The sequence below is a fragment of the Prionailurus bengalensis genome, chromosome C1, assembly GCF_016509475.1.
Source record: "Prionailurus bengalensis isolate Pbe53 chromosome C1, Fcat_Pben_1.1_paternal_pri, whole genome shotgun sequence".
Taxonomy (NCBI): domain Eukaryota; kingdom Metazoa; phylum Chordata; class Mammalia; order Carnivora; family Felidae; genus Prionailurus; species Prionailurus bengalensis.
This window is the reverse complement of record NC_057345.1, coordinates 203,633,868-203,655,623: the sequence shown is the minus strand read 5'-3', so window position 1 is coordinate 203,655,623 and position 21,756 is coordinate 203,633,868. Positions and strand designations below refer to the sequence as shown.

The 21,756-nt window shown below is 39.1% G+C and overlaps 1 protein-coding gene across 3 annotated transcripts in view; it reads left to right on the top strand.

Annotated features, from left to right (window-relative positions):
• USP37 (ubiquitin specific peptidase 37) overlaps window positions 1–21,749 on the top strand; it is a 100,290-nt gene extending 78,541 nt beyond the window's left edge. For all 3 annotated transcript variants that reach the window (XM_043577819.1, XM_043577820.1, XM_043577818.1), the window contains 6 exons: window positions 6,700–6,866; window positions 9,480–9,540; window positions 13,592–13,707; window positions 15,592–15,661; window positions 16,430–16,568; window positions 17,090–21,749. In XM_043577819.1, the coding sequence (XP_043433754.1) occupies window positions 6,700–6,866; window positions 9,480–9,540; window positions 13,592–13,707; window positions 15,592–15,661; window positions 16,430–16,568; window positions 17,090–17,177 (641 nt within the window). In that variant the 3' untranslated portion in view covers window positions 17,178–21,749. The remainder of the gene's footprint in view (window positions 1–6,699; window positions 6,867–9,479; window positions 9,541–13,591; window positions 13,708–15,591; window positions 15,662–16,429; window positions 16,569–17,089) is intronic.
• Window positions 21,750–21,756: the final 7 nt, after the last annotated feature.

Below are 21,756 nucleotides of genomic sequence, written 5' to 3'. Positions count from 1 at the left end.
TCCTGTTTTTTGCTCATTTCTTCACTGTATTATTATTTGTTTCTTGGGTGTTGACTTTAATAGGTTCTTTATAGATTTTGGATACTAACCCTTTATCTGATATGTCGTTTGCAAATACCTTCTCCCATTCTGTCGGTTGCCTTTAGTTTTGCTGATTGTTTCCTTTGCTGTGCAGAAGCTTTTTAGTCTGTTGAGGTCCCAGTAGTTAATTTTTGCTTTTGTTTCCCTTGCCTCCGAAGACGCATTGAGTAAGAACTTGCTGCGGCCAAGATCAAAGAGGTTTTTGCCTGCTTTCTCCTCATGGATTTTGATGGCTTCCTGTCTTACATTGAGGTCTTTCATCCATTTTGAGTTTATTTTTGTGTATGGTGTAAGAAAGTGGTCCAGGTTCATTCTTCTGCATGTTGCTGTCCAGTTTTCCCAGCACCACTTGTTGAAGAGAAGAGACTGTCTTTATTCCATTGGATATTCTTTCCTGTTTTGTCAAAGATTAGTTGGCCATATGTTTGTGGGTCCATTTCTGGGTTCTCTGTTCTGTTCCATTGATCTGAGTGTCTGTTCTTGTGCCAGTAACATACTGTCTTGATGATTACAGCTTTGTAGTATAGCTTGAAGTCCAGGATTGTGATGCCTCCTGCTTTGGTTTTCTTTTTCAAGATTGCTTTGGGTATTTGGGGTCTTTTCTGGTTCCACACAAGTTTTAGGATTACTTGTTCTAGCTCTGTGAAGAATGCTGGTGTTATTTTGATAGGGATTGCATTGAATATGTAGATTGCTTTGGGTAGTATCGACGTTTTAGCAATATTTGTTCTTCCTATCCAGGAGCATGGAATCTTTTTCCATTTTTTTTGTGTCTTCTTCAATTTCTTCCAGAAGTTTTCTATAGTTTTCAGTGTGTAAATTTTTCACCTCTTTGGTTAGATTCATTCCTAGGTATTTTATGGCTTTTGGTGCAATTGTAAATGGGATCAATTCCTTGATTTCTCTTTCTGTTGCTTCATTGTTGGTGTAGAGGAATGCAACCGATTTCTGTGTGTTGATTTTATATCCTGCAACTTTGCTTAATTCATGAATCAGTTCTAGCAGTTTTTTTGGTGGAATCTTTAGGGTTTTCCATATAGAGTATCATGTCTTCTGCGAAGAGTGAAAATTTGACCTCCTCTTGGCCGATTTGGATGCCTTTTATTTCTTTGTGTTGTCTGATGGCAGAGACTAAGACTTCTAATACTATGTTGAATAACAGGGGCAAGAGTGGACATCCCTGTCTTGTTCCTGACCTTAGGGGGAAAGCTCTCAGTTTTTCCCCATTGAGGATGATATTAGCGTTGGGTTGTTCATATATGGCTTTTATGATCTCGAGGTATGCTCCTTCTATCCCTACTTTCTTGAGAGTTTTTATCAAGAAAGGATGCTGTATTTTGTCAAATGCTTTCTCTGCATCTATTGAGAGGATCATATGGTTCTTGTCCTTTCTTTTATTGATGTGATGAATCACGTTAATTGTTTTGCAGATACTGAACCAGCCCTGCATCCCAGGTATAAATCCCACTTGGTCGTGGTGAATAATTTTTTTAATGTATTGTTGGATCCAGTTGGCTAATATCTTGTTGAGGATTTTTGCATCCATGTTCATCAGGGAAATTTGTCTATAGTTCTCCTTTTTAGTGGGGTCTCTGTCTGGTTTTGGAATCAAGGTAATGCTGGCTTCATAGAAAGAGTTTGGAAGTTTTCCTTCCATTTTTATTTTTTGGAACAGCTTCAAGAGAATAGGTGTTAACTCTTCCTTAAGTATTTGTAGAATTCCCCTGGAAAGCCATCTGGCCCTGGACTCTTGTTTTTTGGGAGATTTTTGATTACGAATTCAATTTCCTTACTGGTTATGAGGTAAAAATCCATTTTTAAAAAACTCTCTTGTTACCATACATTCCCCTACTGCTACTGCTCTCTTTCTTTGCTCCACTCACAACAGAATTCTCTGAAAGTGTTTTATTCATTCTCTCTACTTTCTTACCACCACCCATTCTCTCACCAGCCCTCTGCAAGTGGGCTTTCTTCCCCATCACTCCCCTGAAATGGTTTATCAAGTTTACATTAGCAGTATTTCACATAATTCACCACTCCTTCCTTAACATTCAAAACTTTTATACATTTTTTTTTTCTCTGAGCTTCCATGACACCATGCTTGTCAAGGGGTTTTCTTCCTACTAAACCAAGTCACTTTACTTTCCCTCCCCTCATCAGAACTCTGATTGTTGGAGTATTCCCAGAATACCATCCTTAGCTGTCTTTTTGCTACTGAAGCTCTCTCCCTGAGTGATCTCATATTTTACCACAGCCTCACATACCAATGAACTACCAAATTCATACCTCTAGCTTGGATCTCTCAGCTGAGCTTTAAATTTTGGTATTGAGCTGCCTACGTAAAATGTCCACTTGGCAGGGCGCCTGGGTGGCTAGCTCAGTTAGTTAAGCACCCAGCTCTTGATTTGGGCTCAGGTCATGATCTCATGGTTTATGGGATTGAGCCCTACCTTGGTCTCTGCGCTGGTAGGGTGGAACCTGCTTGGGATGCTCTCTTCTTCCCTCTCTCTGCCCCTCCCCCCCTCCCTTGCATCTCAAAATAAATAAGTAAACATTTAAAACTTATTATGATTTGCCATTACACTTCATCCAAGCTTCTTTTTTCTTTCTTTCTTTTTTTTTTTTCTTTTTGAATGTTTGTTTATTTTTGAGAGAGAGAGCACAAGCTGGGGAGGGGCACAGAGAGAGGGGGACAGAGGATCCGAAGCAGGCTGTGTTAACAGCAGGGAGCTGGATATAGGTCTCGAACTCCCGAACCATGAAATCATGACCTGAGCCAAAGTCAGACACTTAACTGACTGAGCCAACCAAGCACCCCCATCCACGCTTCTTACTATGGCCTGTCTCCACTCTCCCCCTCTTTCACTCCACTTAGCTATACTGGCTTTGTCTCTCTTTGTTCCTACAAATATGCTAAGTTCATTCTCATCTCAGAGTCTTTGCACTTAAGCTACTTGAGGACAAGGGCCATCTTGCTTTAATTGTTGCTGTAGTCCCACCTTCCACAACAATTCCTGGTGCATAGTAGATTCTCAGTAATTATTTGGGGCCCAGCACATTGTCTCATGAATCAACTCAGAAAGGGCAAGAAGACTGCCAAGTAAGGTTTCACTGTCTCCGGACACCAGCCAGAGGGAAGAGTATGTGCAGAGGTTGAGATGTGAGAAAGGCCATGGCAAGTTAGTAGGCAACAAAAAAGTTCAGAATGATCTGCATTACTGGAGCATAGTGTTGAGGAAGAAAAGCAAAAGAGAGAAAGCTATGCATCTCTAGTTTTTACATGGCCTAAACCCATTTTTATAAGTTTGGACTTTTATTTCAGAACCATTAGGAAGTTATTGAATAGTTATAAGCAAACAAGTGTTTGATAAAGATTTATATTTGAAAAAGATCATTCTCAAAGCACCTGGGTGGCTCAATTGGTTAAGCATCCACCTTTGACTCAGGTCATGATCTAATGGTTCATGAGTTTGAGCACCATATCGGACTCTGCACTGGGATTCCCTCTCTCCCACTCTCTCTGCCCTCCCCCACTTGCATATGCGTGTGAGCGCGCTCGCTCGCTCTCTTTCGCTCTCACTCGCTCTCACTCCCTCTCAAAATAAATAAATAAACTTTTCTTTTTTTTTCAACATTTATTTATTTTTTGGGACAGAGAGAGAGCATGAACGGGGGAGGGGCAGAGAGAGAGGGAGACACAGAATCGGAAACAAGCTCCAGGCTCTGAGCCATCAGCCCAGAGCCTGACACGGGGCTCGAACTCACGGACTGCGAGATCGTGACCTGGCTGAAGTCGGACGCTTAACCGACTGCGCCACCCAGGCGCCCCAATAAATAAACTTTTTAAAAAAAATTTTAAAAAGGGTGCCTGGGTGGCTCAGTTGGTTAAGTGTCCTGGTCATGATCTCGCAGTTCATGGGTTCGAGCCCCATGTCAGGCTCTGTTCCTGTCCCACTCGGTTTCTCTCTCTCTCTCAAAAATAAATAAACGTTAAAAATTAAAAAAAAAAAAAGTTTAAAAAAATAAAAAGACCATTCTGGCTGCACTATAGCACATTTATTAGAGAAGAAATTCAAAGTAATCCTGTGAGACCTGTTAAGAAGTTACTTCAGTTGTCTAGGTCAAAAACTAATGGTGCCTTAGGCCAAGGTTTTGGCATTTGAAGGAAAAGTCGATGGATTGAAGAGATAGTTAGGAAATAATGACTTACCTGATATGAGGGATAAGTAAAAAATGACACCAGCTTTCTGTCTTTAAAAAAGGCACATAAGGTGCAGGGGTGGCTCCGTCGGTTAAGCTTCTGACTTCGGCTCAGGTCACGATCTCAGTTTGTGAGTTTGAGCCCCACATTGGGCTCTTTGCTCTCAGTGTAGAGCCTGCTTCAGATCCTCATCTCCCTCTCTCTCTGCCCCTCCCCCACTCTCAAAAAATAAAAATAAACGTTAAAAAAAACCTGTGTATAGTGATCCCTTTCACTGAAACATAGACTATAGGAAAGGAGCAGGTTTCATTTGGTGTAGGGGAAGAAGCAGAAGATATGTGTTCAGTGTAAAAATGTTAAATTCTGACATGTGGCTTTCCTTCTATCCATTGATCAAGTTCCTTAAAAGAGTGTTATTTTTCCATGGTCATATTTGTTCCCATAGATCTTAAGTAATGTTTGTATCCATCTGATAATCTTGTCCTGATAACAAATCTGTCTTGATTTTAGCATCTCAAAGTAAACTTTCTTGATTGGTTTTCTATCACGTGGATTAATTGGTAGTATGATTTTAGGATTTGTGGGGCACATTAGTACCTGGAATGCCGAAAATTATTGGTTAAGAAAAATTACCTTTTTTTAATGAGTATATTTTGGTAATAAAAGTAATAATATTTATCTTAGGTCTAAAATAGCAGCCTCAACTCCCAAATCTTTCTTCCACTTAAAATGTTCAACATCAGCTAATTTTGAATGTCTCAGTTCCACATTTCCAGCAGTAATCAGATTGGTTGACTCAAATATCCATTCCTGGTCCAATAAGCTAAGGCCAGAGGGACAGGAAGGGTCAGAGAGACTTCAGAGCTCCCCCTTCCAGCTTATGGAAATGATTTTCTCCAAGAATGGAGGAAAGGAAGAAGTTATAACTTTTAATGTTTGTTTATTTTTGAGAGAGAGAGAGAGAGAGAGAGAGACAGAATGTGAGCGAGGAAGGGGCAGAGAGAATCCGAAGCAGACTCCACGCTCTGAGCTGTCAGCACAGAGCCTGACACAGGACTCAAACTCACAGACCACGATATTGTGACCTAGCTGAAGTCGGACACTTAACTGACTGAGACACCCAGGCGCCCCAGAAATTACATCTTTTATATAATTTTTCAATTGGGATCATATTGCTTTTGCACTTCATATATTCGAAGAGTTTTTCTCTTTTAATGAGTATTCAGAGTTTTAATGGTAAGTATTCAGTCAACAATTTGATACGATTAAAAAATGATGACAACTTACTGATTTAGAGTCTAAAGTCAAGATGTTGTAAACTTCAGATTAATTGGTAGTGCTGTAGAAAATCTATCGTTTAAGTGGTTAAGATACAGTATTAGGGCAGATAAAGAGCATATACTAATTTTAACACAATCTATATAAAATGAATCTGTAAAGATAATTCTTGTTTGCCAGTTAAATTCTTTTTATGAGACTTTCCCTAACTTGTTAAGATGATAGTATTTGCTTTTGTAGTGTTTGAGAGAAAGAAAGCATTGAACTCTTTGTCCACCACTCTTACCTATATTAAAAATCATAATATGTTTTTTGTTCTCACAGTTCAAATAACCAGAACGAAATCATGACCATACTGTTTATCCCAGGTAGCTGTGGTCTAGAGATTGAGAAGGAACAGAAAGAAATGAAAGATTTTTTCTTCTTATCTCCTTGTGTGGATGTTTTAAACATATATAGTCATATACTTGTGCAGTACATGAAGTGTTTATGTATTTCATGTAGCTCTTTTGATTTAGGATATGTACAAGGCTTATTTGATTATTAATGAAAACTCACACTCATTTGACCTAACTTAATAATGAGAAAAATCTCAATGTTAGCTTAATCATTCTAGCCTAATTATTCATTTACTACTCTAAACAATGCTTTATTCCTAATACTTGGCTATGTGACATTGTGACCGGCTATGAATATGGCTGTTCATTTTTCTCCATCCTCAGCCATAGTGCTTCCTGATTGGTTACGTTTCAGAACATTGCTGTAGATCAGTGGTTCTCAACCAAGGACAGTTTTGTTCCCCCAGGGGACATTGACAATGTCTGTCATTTTTGGTGGTCACATCTGGGGAAGGGGGGTGCTATTGGCATCTAGTAGGTAGAGACCAAGGATGTTGCTGAACATTCTGCAGTGCATAGGACAGCCCCCTCAAACAACAAAAAATTATCCCACCCAGAATGTCAGTAGTGCTGAGATTGAGAAACCATGATCTAAATGTAGCAAGATGAAATTGTGTGTCCCAAGCAAGTCATGTATGAGGTTCGGGTCAGTTACTCTCTGAACAGTAGGTGTCACTCTAGTCCAGAGATTTCAGTTTATTAGAGAGGATCTCCCAGTTACGTCTTGTTCTGCTTCCTCAGATCCTGCCAGTTTTACTGAGATAACTAAAGACTGTGATGAGAATAAAGAAAATAAAACTCCAGAAGGATCTCAAGGAGAGGTTGATTGGCTCCAGCAGTATGATATGGAACGTGAAAGGGAAGAGCAAGAACTTCAGCAGGCATTGGCTCAGAGCCTTCAGGAACAAGTAAGAGATACTTCTATTGCTGTTTTCTCCTTACCCGTCTTCCCCAGTAACAACAACTAACATGCATTAAGCACTTACTGTGTGCCAAGCATTGTTCCAGGTGATTTACATACACTAAGGCATTGGTCCAGCAAAACAAACAAACTTGTTTGGAACTTTGCCTTGGTTCTGAAACAGAAACAGTGATAGTTTTTCTTTTTTTGAAATTCCAAATGCAACAAAATGTATTGTTGATTACTTCCCATTAGTGTAATTCGTTGCATGCTAAGGCAGGATGGGTTATTACACATCATCCCCTGTCCAATTTTATTTTGCAAGCTTTAGAAATAGCCAGCATACCACCATGATTTTTTAATATTTTAAGGCATTGTTCTGGTCACTTTCTCACAATATGAATTCTTTCCTATGAATTATTTGAGCATAAAATTCTCAGGGCTATTATCTGAATAATATCTGAAATTTCAGCTTTCAGTCATAGACTGGAAAAGATGAACATTTATCCGCTCTTTTCTTATATAGTAATCTAATCTTAAATTTCTAGTTCTTCATACTTCTATTTACCAAAGCCGTTGCTTTTGCCTGAGGTATTGCAGTTGCCTAAGGTATCTTGACTAAAAGGTGATGTTTTCATGGTTGTGTGATCCTATGCAATCCACGTCATGTTAGTAATAAAAATTTACCAAAACTCCCTAGAATGAGCACACCATTTTAGTGTTTACAAATAATCAGATTAATAAATCTAATTTGTCTGGGGCACCTGGCTGGTCAGTCAGTAAAGCATGTGACTCTTGATCTCCAGGTTGTAAGTTCAAGCCCCTCATAGGGTGTAGTGATTACTTAAAAATAAAATCTTACTATCTGATTTCTCTAGAACAGTGGGGTTCATTCTTAACTGCACATTACTATCATCTGGGGAGCTTTAAAAAATACTGATACTTGCATTGTTCTTCCCCTCAGGAATTCTGATATAATGGATCCTGGGGTATGGTCTGGGCATCTAGATATCTTTCCTTTTCTCTCTCTCCCTCCCTCCCTCTCTCTCCCTCCCTCCCCCTCTCCCCCTCCTCCCTCTCTCTCCCCCTTCCCCCTTCGTTCAGCCTCCCTTCTCTCCTTCCTTCCTCCTTGCTTCCTCCCTCCTCCTTACTTCTTCCTTCATTTTTTAAAACCTCCCAGTGATTCTGGTGTTCAGTCAAGGCTGAGAACTGCTGCTTTAAAATGCTTTCAGAACCAGCTGTTCTGTATCCTTTTATTTGTGAGAAGTATCTCCCTAGCTGCCTCATCATCAAGATGTATTTATGTCAGCTATTTTGCAAATAATGGATAGTAATCATTTGTTTTAGAAAACTTATTTTTCATCTAAAAGACCAAGGTCTGATTTCTTAACAATAGTTCCTTATAGTGCAGAGAAAGAAAAAATTCAGCATACCTCTTTTTCATGCACAAAGGACATATATCCTCTTTCTTGTCAGCTACCCAGTTAAAACTATCTTATGAACCTATCTTCACATCTGAGAATAGAATATGAGGTCTCTTCAGTTTGGTATACCTGCATCATTCTATTAATAGCTAAAAGAGTATCTTTTACCATCTGGGTTTCAGCACAGACTTTATATGCTGGATGAGTTTAAGTAATCATATTTCCTCTTAGAGAATATCTGTTTCTTTCCTGAATACAGTATTATTGCTCCCAGGACTGTAATGCAGAATAGCTCATTCTAAGCTTTTTACATACTTTAGTAACTAAAAACAAGTCTAGACTTGGGAAAAGTATAAAACGGTTCTGCTTAAATTACATCTTTTCTTCATTTATGCATGAAGTTTATAAATTTCTCTGCAGATGAGAGGGAAAAATTTTTAGAGTCAGCATTTCCCTATTTTTATAATTAGTCATCAGGTTGACATTTTCACAGGTTCTTGTCTTTCTAAGAGAACCTCAGATGTATTAGAAAAGTAACAGCAGCATTCATTTAGTATTCACCAAGTATGTTACGTGTGTCGGGGGTTTTTTTTAAGCAAGAAAAAAATAGAAAAAAGAATAAAATAGAAATGTTTGAATAATGATCTTGTGGAAATTTTCTGTTGCTGTCATAGACTTAGTGACAGCAATACACTAGGACCACCAGCTCACCGTCAGCTCAGGCATGCCCACCTCTTCCCAGCCGTGCACTCAGTATCATGTTGGTAGCTTAAACTTTGCCACAGTGGGAGTATTTATACCACGGAAATGGGCAGATGCTATAAATCAGAGGAAAGAAAACAGAGCAACTTGCTAAGTAGGTTCTGCTGTGTGCCAGGCATTTCATACATACAAGAAGAAAGGGAATTAATTAGATCACACTGTCACAGTGAATGGCTTTTGGTTAGCAAGCCAAATGTGACTGACTAGAAGAGATAACATGTAAGCCCTTTCAACCCCCGAGGTTGTATTTGAGGAAAACAGGTTGAAAAAAGTAAAGGATTTCTCCACATCCCTCAAAAGGTCATACTCCATACATTTGTAAGATTATGGAAAACATTGTGAGCAAATGCTTTTAGCACGGCTGATCTCATCCTTGTTAAATAAGTTTAATCAGTACCTTTTTAAATACCTTAGTTTTGTTTTTGTCCCTTTAGGAAGCTTGGGAACAGAAAGAAGATGATGACCTCAAAAGAGCAACAGAGTTAAGTCTTCAAGGTGTGGAGATTATTTTAATTACATTGTTTTTATGGTGAACTGTATCGCACACAGAAAAACATGTAAAGTATTACTTTAATGACAATAACAAATTTTAACACCTTCAAGGTAAAGAAATAGAACCTTAGAAATTGTGTACCCATTTCTTCCCTCTACCCCAAGAGAAAACCACTGTTCTAATGTTTGTATCCATCAGTAGCTTTTTTTAAATATTTTTATTAAAAAAACATTTTTTTAAAATGTTTTTACTTACTTTTGAGAGAGAGAGACAGAGAACTAGACGGAGGGGCAGTGAGAGAGGGAGACACAGAATCTGAAGCAGGCTCCAGGCTCTGAGTTGTTAACACAGAGCCCAACGCGGGGCTTGAACTCATGAATTGTGAGATTGTGACCTGAGCTGAAGTCGGACGCTTAACCAACTGAGTGACTCAGGCGGACCCCGGTAGCTTTTTAAAAAAAAAATAATTTGTCATCTCTATCCATATCACCCCTCCTTTTTTTTTTTTTTTTTTTTTTGAAAAATTACATAACAAAGACATGTGAAAGAGCATTTTGCCATGATTAGAACTACTAGAAGATAATGTGGCCTCAGTTTCCCTGTGAATTTACAAGAGTTCACTCTTGGAAAATCAGTGGGCAAAATCATGAGTATTTAGAAACATAATGCTCACCATAGTTGTGGCATGTGGCAGAACTAATATATGGACCAGATACTAGAGGTCCACAGGGACATGTAGTCATGGGAAGCAGGCTCACTTTTATTTTCCAAGATCACTAGTCTTTCTCTGGTTCTCAGAAATAGATCAAAACAGAACACTTTGGTACAAATTGAGTGCTCTAGGCTGATTTAGACACCAGGGCATAGAGCAGAGAGCCTGAATTTTGCTGGCACATAGTTGAGGCAATTACAAATAAGAATTGAAGCTAGATTTCACCCAGGCATTCTGTGCTCTATTAGAAAGATGGTATAGTAGTGGCATTAATGGCTGTCACAAGTCACATTGCTCCAGTCTGGACTGGTTGCCCTTTACATCCATGCACAGATACCCTGAGAGCTCCCTAACCATTCTCCTGGGGATTCCCTCTGATTCTCTCCTTTGTTTGAATCTCTCATTTCCTGTATCTCACCCTTCCTCATTCTTGGTCTACTTGTGTACTTGTGCTTTTTGTTTTTTTTTTTTTTTAACATTTATTGTTGAGAGAGAATACACGTGAAGCGGGGGAGGGGCAGAGAGAGACAGGGACAGAGGATCCAAAGTGCGCTCTGCACTGACAGCACAGAACTTGATGTGGGACTCAAACTCATGAACCATGAGATTATGACCCAAGCCGAAGTCAGATGCTTAACCAACTGAGCCACCCAGGCACCCCTCTACTTGTGCTTTGATGGAGAACGTCCTAGTAGTTTTCTTAGAAAAGAGGGGTTGTGACTCAGGTTTTTTTGGAAGCCTTGCAAGTTTCACTGGACCTAGTATTTGATGGTTTGGCTGTATAGAATTCTGGGTTTGCAGTCATTGTGAAAGCATTGTTTGCCTCCAGCTTCATGCTGCTGAGCAGTGATAGAAGTCTTCTTTGCAGAGTTGCCGTATGAAAGCCATTCTTTATCCTGATATGACCCCGTTTTTGTCTGAAAGCTTGTAGGATCTTTTTATTTCTACTATGATGAAGTTTCATACCGATGTGCTTTGATGTAGGTCTGTTTCATCCATTTTACTGGGTACTTAAAAGATCATTTTAATAGAGAAACTTGTGTCCTTCAATTATAAGAAATTTTCACTGACTTCCTCCCTTTCACTCTCTTTTCTCTTTTTGAAACTTCTGTTATCCAGACTTTCTGGTCTGATTCTTAAAATTTTCTCATCTCTTCTTTCTAGTTTTCCATCTTTTGGTAATTTTGCTCTGCTTCCTGGGAAAGTTCTCTAACCTTATCTCTAGCTCCAAACCTTCTTTTGAGTGTTTTATTTCTATCATATTTCTGATTTTCAAGAACTGATTTGTTTTGTGTATGTTCTCTTTTTCGTAAGCTTTTGGGGGGTGGTCATGGAAGTAATACCATCTCAAATCTCTGAGGATATTAAATATAGTTGATTTGTTTATTTGAAGGTTTCTTCTCCCTGAATAGATTGTTTCCTCCAACTGCCCTGTCCTGTGTGGTTCTTATGGTCTTTATATTACTTATTAGAGGCTTTCCTCAGTGTCTAGTAATCTTTGGTTGTTGGTTCATTGTTAAGAAAAGGAGACTAAAAAGATAGTTGGGGGCACCTGGGTGGCTGTCAGTTAGGTGTCCGACTCTTGGTTTGGTTCAGGTCATGATCTCACAGTTCTTGAGTCCAAGCCCTGCATAGGGCTCTGCTGACAGCCTGACAGCATGGAGCCTGCTTAAGATTCTCTCCCCCTCTCTCTCTACCCCTTGCCCACTCACATCCTCACTCAAGCATGCACTCTCTCTCTCACACACACAAAAATAAATAAATAAACTTAAAAAAAATAACAAAAAGATGGTTGGAAGCTCTGTACATGAATAGTTAGGGCTCATCAACTCTGAGTTTTAGAGGGTGGGACTGTTTTGAAGATGATGTTAATATTTTAGGACTTTGTCATGGGCTGGTCAGATTCCTAAAAAAAAGAGTTTTCTCTGGGGCCTGGGTGGTTCAGTTGGTCGAGTGGCCGACTCTTGATCTCACAGTTCGTGGGTTCAAGCCCCACATCAGGCTCTGCACTGACCGTGTGGAACCTACTTGGAATTCTCTGTCTCCCTCTCTCTCAGTCCCTCCACCACTTGTGCACTTGCTCTCTCTCTGTCTCAAAATAAGTAAATAAACTTTAAAAAAAAAAAAAAGAGTTTTCTCATTTATTGCCTTTGCCTAAAGGTAAAAGATGAGGCTGTCAGAGTTCTGAGAGCCAAGTATAGGAATAGGGCTGGGGTGGAGGGGTTTGCCCTGCAAATCGTGGCCTGCTTCCCCATTTGCTGTGTGTGCCTGGCGTTCCCCCAGTCCAGAGAGTTCCCCCAGTCCAGAGACTGTTTTACCCCCTCCAGAGGATGAAACTCCAGATTTCTGTCACTGCTTAGCAGCATAAAGTGGAGGGGAGGGGATCCTGGGGGTCTGTTTCTCAAAACACTTTTCACCAAATCCTTATTTTTTTTTATCCCCTCCTTAGCCTCCAATTTCAGGGGTACATGATATTTGCAAGTTGTATGTCTTTTGAACAAGAGTCTGTGCTTTAAATTGGATTGGTTCTCAACTTTTCTGTTACTGGCTTAAGATTTGGTTTTGGCTTTCCTAGGTCTGCTAAGTCCGTCACCATCTACTTTGTAGCTTTCAGGATTCTGATTCTATAGTCTCTTTCTCTGTTCTTCCCATTCATCATAAGTGTTCGTGTCTTTTAAATAACTCTATACTATGATTTTAAGTGGGATTAATTGTATTTTAAAGCAAAGAGACACCTACAAATGCTTCTGGGACTCTTTATTTAAGTCATTACTAAAGATGGATTCTTTCAGTAGAAACTCATCATTAAAGAAAAAAGTGGATCTTGGATTTAATTATTAGTGTAGTATATTTTAAGTGAACCTTAAATTCAAGGTTAGATACCATTATATTAAATTTCAAAAGAGTTAATGTTGAAGAATGTGAAAGGATACTAATTTTTTATGGTCTGTTTTCTGTGAGGTGGTTTGTATTTGCTGGGGCATCCATAATATGCACCAAGTACTTCAAACCTAACATACAGTTTATAGAATGTGGAATGTAGTGAAATTGGGTTATCTGTAAAATCATATTCTCTTTTTCAGTTTTATTCCTTTCTTATTAGAGTCCTATCCCTTTCATATAAATATATTTAAAAGAAAAAGGGACATTTCTTTTATAGATACCTGGTACCTGAATTGTTACTCCTCAGAGTGGGCTGGGTAAATTGGAACCCTAATGATAATATGTTTTATGTTTCCATAGGATGATAAAATGTGTACCCCAAGCTGTTTTTTTACTTTTCTAATCCTATCTCTTTGTGTCTGTTCTAAGAACTTTTACAACATTTTTGTATTCTTCAGAGTTTAACAACTCTTTTCTGGACTCATTGGGTTCTGATGAGGACTCTGGAAATGAGGATGTTTTAGATATGGAGTACACAGAAGCTGAGGCTGAGGAACTGAAAAGAAATGCTGAGGTAGGTGACGTTCTTCCATGAGTAGATCCGGTCACATTGTCAGGATTACTCCTCCTGCTGTTTGTCTTCAAAGGCCTCCCTGTTCGTGTCCCTTGCGGGTTCATCTGTGCCCTGTGGCAGCTGTCCGATGGCCTTCACTTTCTCTTGCCTTTGCTCCTCGTTTCTTACAAGCTTCAGAACAGACTGAAACATGTACATGTTAGGTAGTAAATGAGTAACATGGCTCTTGATGTTACATATTAATATTAACTCACCTTTAGTTCTTCCAGAACTATATTGTCTTAAAAATTTTTTTTTAACATTTTTATTTATTTTTGAGAGACAGAAAGACAGAGCACGAGTGGGGAAGGGGCAGAGAGAGAGGGAGACACAGATTCTGAAGCAGGCTCCAGGCTCCGAGCTGTCAGCACAGAGCCCGACATGGGGCTCGAACCACTGAGATCATGACCCGAGCCGAAGTCGGACGCTCAACCGACTGAGCCACCTAGGTGCCCCAAAACTATATTGTCTTTAAAGTTATATACCAAAACTAGCTGGTTGTTACTCAGTAAAAACTATTGCACTATTAAACTGGAGCACATTGTAACCTTTTCTTACCCTTCTTTTTTTCTGAAATAATTGTTTTTTTTTCCATTTTCCAATTTTGTAATTTTAATTGCCTAGGAGTCCACTGTCCTAACACAACTACTGTTAGCATTTTGACATACTTTGTCATCTCTGCCTCCAAGTGTGCTTTAAAAAAAAAGTAGGGGCACCTGGGTGGCTCAGTTGGTTAGGCGTCCGACTTCAGTTCAGGTCATGATCTCGTGGTTTGTGGGTTTGAGCCCCACGTTGCGCTCTGTGCTGACAGCTCAGAGCCTGGAGCCTGCTTCAGATTCTGTGTCTCTCCATCTCTCGGCCCCTCCCCTGTTCATGCTCTGTGACTCTCTATCTCTCAATAATAAATAAACGTTAAAAAAAAAATTTTTTTTTTAAGTCATAAGTACAGTTTTTATCCTTGCTTATTAAAGATTACTTATAAGCATTTTATTTTTAATTGTTGTATGTACTGTATTCCCTCAAATCAACATACTGTTCATTTCATTTAGGTTTTAACCATGAGCATTTAAGTTTCTGTCGTTCACTGTGATAAATAATACACTGAGGAATTGTGTATGATTGAGTGTTTTCTATATTTAGAATTTTCTTCTTTAAATCCCCAGAAGTAAATTACTGCCTTAAAGTTTATGAACATTTTAATGGTTCTGGTTTACATACAGCTGTATTCCTTCCCCATATTGTACCTTATGGTGCTCCCTGCAGTGCATGAATGTCACTTTTCAGGGTTTTTAAAAATTTTTCTATTAATAATATTTTAAGGGCATTTAAAAAAATATTTAAAAATGTAAAAGTTTACCCATGATCCCAGCAGCACCACTGCAACTGTTTTCATTTTGTTCATTTTGTTTTCCAGTACTTAATCATTAACACGCTTGTTTTTATAGAGCTGTAATTATTGTGTGCATTCATGTGGGTTGGGAAAACAAGTTAACGTATTGCTGACCCACTGAATAATATTGCACTGAGTTGGTATACCACTGATCGTTTAACTATTTTTGAGTCTTTCGTTAATTCCAACTTTTCATTATTATAGGTGATGCTACAATAAATAATTTTACACACATATTCTTTTTTCCTTTTGAATTATTTTCCTAGAATGAATTTTAGCTGGGAGTAGAATTCTTGGGTCAAAAGATGTGAACAATAGCAACCACTGGATTTTTTTTATTGAGTTTGACTTCACACACTGAAACTGTCATGTCGGCTTTGATAGTACATTTAAATTTAGTGTTTCACTTTTATTCAAATGAAGAGTTAAAAATCACGCCCACTTCTGTTTTCCAGACAGGGAATCTTCCTCATTCTTACCGGCTCATTAGTGTTGTCAGCCACATTGGTAGCACCTCATCTTCAGGTAAATGAACATTGTGATTTCAGTTTTTTATAAATGGAAGTTGCCAGGGGCGCCTGGGTGGCGCAGTCGGTTAAGCGTCCGACTTCAGCCAGGTCATGATCTCACGGTCCGTGAGTTCGAGCCCCGCGTCGGGCTCTGGGCTGATGGCTCAGAGCCTGGAGCCTGTTTCGGATTCTGTGTCTCCCTCTCTCTCTGCCCCTCCCCCGTTCATGCTCTGTCTCTCTCTGTCCCAAAAATAAATAAAAAACGTTGAAAATAAAAAATAAAAAAAAAAAAAATAAATGGAAGTTGCCAGCATTTACTCCCTATTAGTTGGCTCTGTGCCCAGTATCATGAGCTGTAGGTTGAATACATCAAGAAAAAGTTTTAAATCTTTTCTTTGATCACACTAAATATGAATTGTGTTAAAGGTGCAACTTTTTAATTTCTCTATAAATGACCCAAATTTCCATATACATACATATATCTATATCCAAAAAGTTGTCCTGCTGTACTATATTACTCCCTTGAGTTTCTGTACATGTTTTCGGAATGGTTTTTAGAAACACTGCTGGGGGTAGGGTCGATGGGAAGGCTGTTTCTCTCTCTCCAAAACTTCCTGTACCTGAGAAAAATGCAGTGTGTTCTAAAAACCACAATTTTAAGGGGCACATGGGTGGCTCGGTCAGTTAAGTGTCTGACTCTTGACCTTGATCTCAAGGTTGTGAGTTCAAGCCCCGCGTTGGGCTTTAAAAAAAACAAACCATTTTAAGATTTTATTTATTTTAGGTCATTACATTAGTGATGTGTACGACATTAAGAAGCAGGCATGGTTTACTTACAATGATCTCGAGGTATCTAAAATCCAAGAGGCTTCCGTGCAGAGTGATCGGGACCGGAGTGGTTACATCTTCTTTTATATGCACAAGTAAGAAACTGCCAGGTCTGGAGCTGTGGGCTACAAATCTCTGAAACTATTTTTTCCCCCTGTAAGGACAAAGTATTCCCATCGCTTGCTGGTTGACAATTTTTGATTTTTGTTTTCTTTGCTTGGGGCTTATATCTTGATATCTTAACTTCATGTTAATTGTCTCACAGTAGCATCTAAGTATGGAACTTAAGACTTCTATATGATAAAGTTGTCCTATCGTAAACCTTGGTCTGTCTTCCAGTTATATCAGCTGGAAGATCTGAGTTACACGGATGGGAATTACATGGCTTTGTTGTCAAGGCTAGCTAGTGCCATTGCTACCCCCTGCCCCCCGCCGCCACCCAGCTTTCTCAAAAATTGGCACATGGGGTTAAGATAGTGATCAAATGAATGAGCTGCTTGTTCAATAAAAGTTAGGCACCAAATGGGATTGTGCAGGCTCTGTCGGTATCTGTCTTCTATCCTTTGGCTTTACTTACTAAATGTCCTGTTTTATTTCTTTTTTGTTTTATTTTAAGGGAGATCTTCGATGAGCTGCTGGAAACGGAAAAGAACTCTCAGGCAGTTAGCATGGAAGTGGGGAAGACCGCTCGTCAGGCCTTGTGAGGAACAAACTCGTGGGTTGGCAGTGCGCACTGAGTATTATTCCCTCTTACTGCCGCCCGCCTCACCTTTCCTCTGCCCGAGGAGAATTCGGAATTCTACTTGATGCGGGAGCAACAAACAGCTCAGGGCCAAACCAAAAGATGAAAATTGCAATTATGTGGAACGCTCCATTGCTAATTGTTTTATGGAAACTTTGGTCTCACATCTGTAGCTGATTATCCTCTTTTTCTCCTACAGTAGTGGCGCTTCCTTTTGTCTTAGGGATACGTGTTGTAAATATATACATATGTACATACACATCCACACACACATATATGTGGAGTGAATGGAGCCTTAAAGAGTTAGGATGAGTCACCAGAGTATGCCTGCTCAAAGTTAATAGCACAGCAGTCTGAGAAGAAATGAAGGCGTCAAAGAGTCCATTCACCTGAGAAATGTGTAAAGATATACATATCAGTTGGCATTTAGCTTTTATGTTCCTTGAGTAGTTTCACTCGAGTCTACACTCTTTCATGTTTGTTTCTTATTAGTAAAGTTCACTGGAAAGCCAGCTCTCCATGTTACACTAATGACAGTGTGTCCTCCTTGGGAAGGAGAGGCATTTCTGCCACCTGACATGAGGAGCTTTTTTAAAAAAATTATTTCATGGATTTGTAATGCTTTTGCTGTTTACATGCAGTCCCAAGAAATGGATTGTTGGTGCTTTGGAATGTGTTATGGTCCCCCATTTGGTATTCATTCTACACTTTGCATTTTCTTTAAAGAAATTTTCTTCTCAAAGTATATTCTTTGTATATCATCTATATTATTGTAGTGAAGATAGAATCTTTTCTTTTTCTTCCGTGTCATTCTTCCATGGAGCAAACGTTACCCTAAAAGATTGCAACCAAAACTTTAGGAGGTTGGGATTCCCCAGCAAGGATACTTAGGGATAAGAAAGAATGGTAGCATCTGTCCCTCGTACATAGGTCAAGATGAGGATTCTTGCGTTAAATCTAAAAACTCTGGACCCCTAGAAGCCCTGCTGCAAATGGGAAATTAAGTACATGAGCTATTGGATAAAGAACATGTAAATCATTTGCTGCCTGGCTTTGCCCTTAAAACCAGGTGAGAGTTATAATGAGATTGGCTTAGGTAATCCCAAGAGCTAACAAATAACAAAGGTGTGTAATGGATTTATCTTTTCAGGTGCTTTGAGTTGAGGCTAAATGGGAGTGCAGTATTAAGTGCTGCGTTAGTCGCTCAGCTGCCACAACCAGCTTGGTTAGTAAGCAGCTTGTGAAACCATGTGAAGAATGAGTTTCAGAGGAGAATTCTGTCCACAAAATAATTTTTGTAAGCCCAGGAATCATTAGGTTCACACAGTTAAGTATAGCAAAATGAAACTTTCAGTATTTTCTTTCATGTTTTTCTTTTATTATAAACAAGGAGGTAACTCTTAGCTCTCAGGTAGGGACAAAACATCAGTTTTTCAAGGGAAGTAAACATGTTAAAGTCCGCCATCACAGAAGGTGCAACATCTTTTCTGGAAGATGGCCTTATGAGAGCTGCAGCCCCATGCTTGGATGTGTTCTGACATAGTAACCTGTTCTAAAATGTTCAGTTTCCAAATTGTAAACGGCCCCAGCACTTTTGGTTAACTACCAATGAAAGCTTTGCCTCCTGCCATTTACCTATGCATTACCATAGTGAATGTTCCAAAATGGTATGCCAGTAAGTTGTGCAAGAGTAATATAGAGCAGAGGAAAATATTTGTTTTAAAAATTATAGCTTTTGCTGGGAAATAACTGGTTTTCTCAAAAATGAGTGAAGTGGTGATCAAATTCTGTAGCTATTTAGGACTTCTCTTCCATGTGTTTGAGAGCTTTGAGAGGTACTGTTAAAAATGGTTGGAAATGATTTGAAATGGGGGATGGATGCATTAGGGCATAAAAAAAATAGAAATGCCATAAGCCTGATTGCCCATGAAGTGCCCTCATTTGACTTGTTTTTGTAGTGTGTGTGTGTGTGTGTGTGTGGTTTAGAAGTACACGTGGCTCAGAAACCTGATTTGATTTGATCTTCATTTCTTGGGCTGAACTTGTTAGTTGGAAATAGGTTACTGAGGTAGATGACTTCTCTCACCACTTGTACGCTTGCAAGTTTTGGACTTGAATTTTCTTTGGTAGCTGTGCATTGTTATGGCCTGTTTGGCCTTCCCCTCCCCCTGCGCTCCTTATCCATCCCCCCTTTCACTACGTGTTCTCATTCAGGTTCAGTGAAGGGTTCATGACTACGGATGGAGATTTCAGCTGGACCACGTTGAAAGGGTTTATTGGTTTTTTGAGCTGGCTGTATATATTTAAAAATTATAATAATATATTATATATATATATATATTTTTTGCACAGTCTGATCAGTTTGCTCACAATCAGGGGGATGGGGCATTGGGGTGTTGGGGCCGCAAGGGACAAGTTAGATAGGGACAGAATGCTTCAGTCCCAGGCAGCCTACACAGTAACCTTTCTGTTGAAAATTACCAAATAGGGTTACACTACTTTAAATGACATTGAATTAGAACTCGACAGCACTTAGTTCTGCAGACAACTGATCTTAATTGAAATTTTTTTGAATGGAAAACTAACCTAAAATCCAGACTTACTGACTCTTATCACCTAATATTATGGAGAATTGGAAGTTGCATGTGGCCAGATGGCTGCTGTCCCTTTAGTAGCCATGACTGTAATTTAGGCCTATGAGGAGATAGCCTCTGTTTTGTGGGGGTATTTATATGTGTGTGCACACTCTTAAATCTAAGTTTTGTCTCAGCAGGATAGAGTAGGAGGCAAGTCCATGAATTGTTCTTCTATTTATATTTTGATTCCAAAAGCTATGTTTACTCGAAGTGATCTGTTAATTTCAGGCCTAATTTAATGGCTCAGTAACAGATGTAACAAATGTAAATGTGTTTACATTTTTTAAAGTATACAGTGATACTTACAAATCAGCTGATTAACTCTGGGAGGCAAATACTAGACTATACATTTCTTTACTTCTGTCCTTGTTCAAGTGTAGAATTCTTCCAAAAGAGAAACTTTAAGAATTAAAACCTCAGCAGGTGAATTTGTGAGTTTACTTACTCCTCCATATTGCAGTTACCATTATGTAACTATGTAAGCATAGCTTGACGCATGTGCAGCTACAGATATGGTTGTATAATGAAAATTATTTGGAAACACCTGAAGTGAAGATCTCTTGGCCATGTCACTATAGTTGAGTGTTAGGAGTGTAGAGAGAGCATGGGAGTGGGGATTGGAAACCTACAGGAGAAAAGTAGTTTGTTTTTTTGTGATCTGAAAAGAGTTTATATTAAAACAAATAAATATGACTCTTCTCCCTCTGTCTTTGTCCTCTGAAGTGACTGCAGTGGATGCTCTCAGTCATCCACACTTTATTTTTTTTCTCTCTGATTTAACTGACCTCTCTCAGGAGGTCTTTTGTTTTAAATCAGAGAAACAGCTACATCTCCCAAGTATATTTGAATCTTGTATATATATGAGATTTTTGGAAAAATCAAAACCCAGTACCAGATGCAAGTCACATAAGTGTCCCCCCAAAACAGGCGTGTCCTTTTCCTCCTCTCCGTCTTGCTTTAACACTGAGTAATGCTCTCGTTAAGTGTGTACCAAACCTGAACAGATTTCTGCCATCTGCCATCTTCCTCATGTATCACTTCAAAATTCTGTCTCTATTGGTATGTCTTATTAACATCTGAAAAACATATATATGATTGGAAACTAGAGTTTGTTAGGCCTTGAGAGTTTTGTGACAATTCTTTTACTGTGTGTCACCACAATCCTTGACTCCTTTACGGCATGCTTTGATTACTAGACTTCAGGCAGTCTTTTCCGTTGTATCATATTTATACACAGTAAATTTTTCTTTCCATGTGTGCTATATGTCTGAGGTTTTGAAGTTTTTAATTAAAACAGTGTGCCAGTATGAATATAAGCAGTTGATTTTAGTAACATTGAACTTTTCTTAAAGTACCTTAAGAGATTCAAAGTATAGGCATGTTTACTGGCAAAACAATAGAGGGGAATGAGGGTCTGGATCAGGACCCAAGTTCAGTAGGTCAAATGCCAAAACAGTAAGAGCAATCAACTGACTGGCCTATTTCAGAAGCAGAGGGGCTGCGGGGACTGAGCCCACACACACATCCCCTCCCCAGGTCTCCCGCCCTCTCTTGAGTTTTTGTCCTTGCATCCCAACTCCTCTGGCCTGTTGTCAGTGTTGCTTACTTATGCTGTAGAGAGGAAGACAGAAAAGTAAAGGTCCTACACTTTGCCTAATTGAGCCACTACCAGATTTGCTGGCAGCTTTGGCCACATTATTTGTGAGGTGATTTTCTTTGTGCTCAGAGTGACTTGATTCTGATTTCTTTATGTTGTTTTGTATGGAGCGGCACTTTATCTGTGTTTTAGCAGAACTGTTCCTCTGTATCCTTTATGGTTTTTCCTTGTTTTTGTTTCCTTTTTAAATTATGCATAGAGTTTTTTTGTGTGTGTGAAATTAAAGCCTTTATTAACCTTCTGTTGGT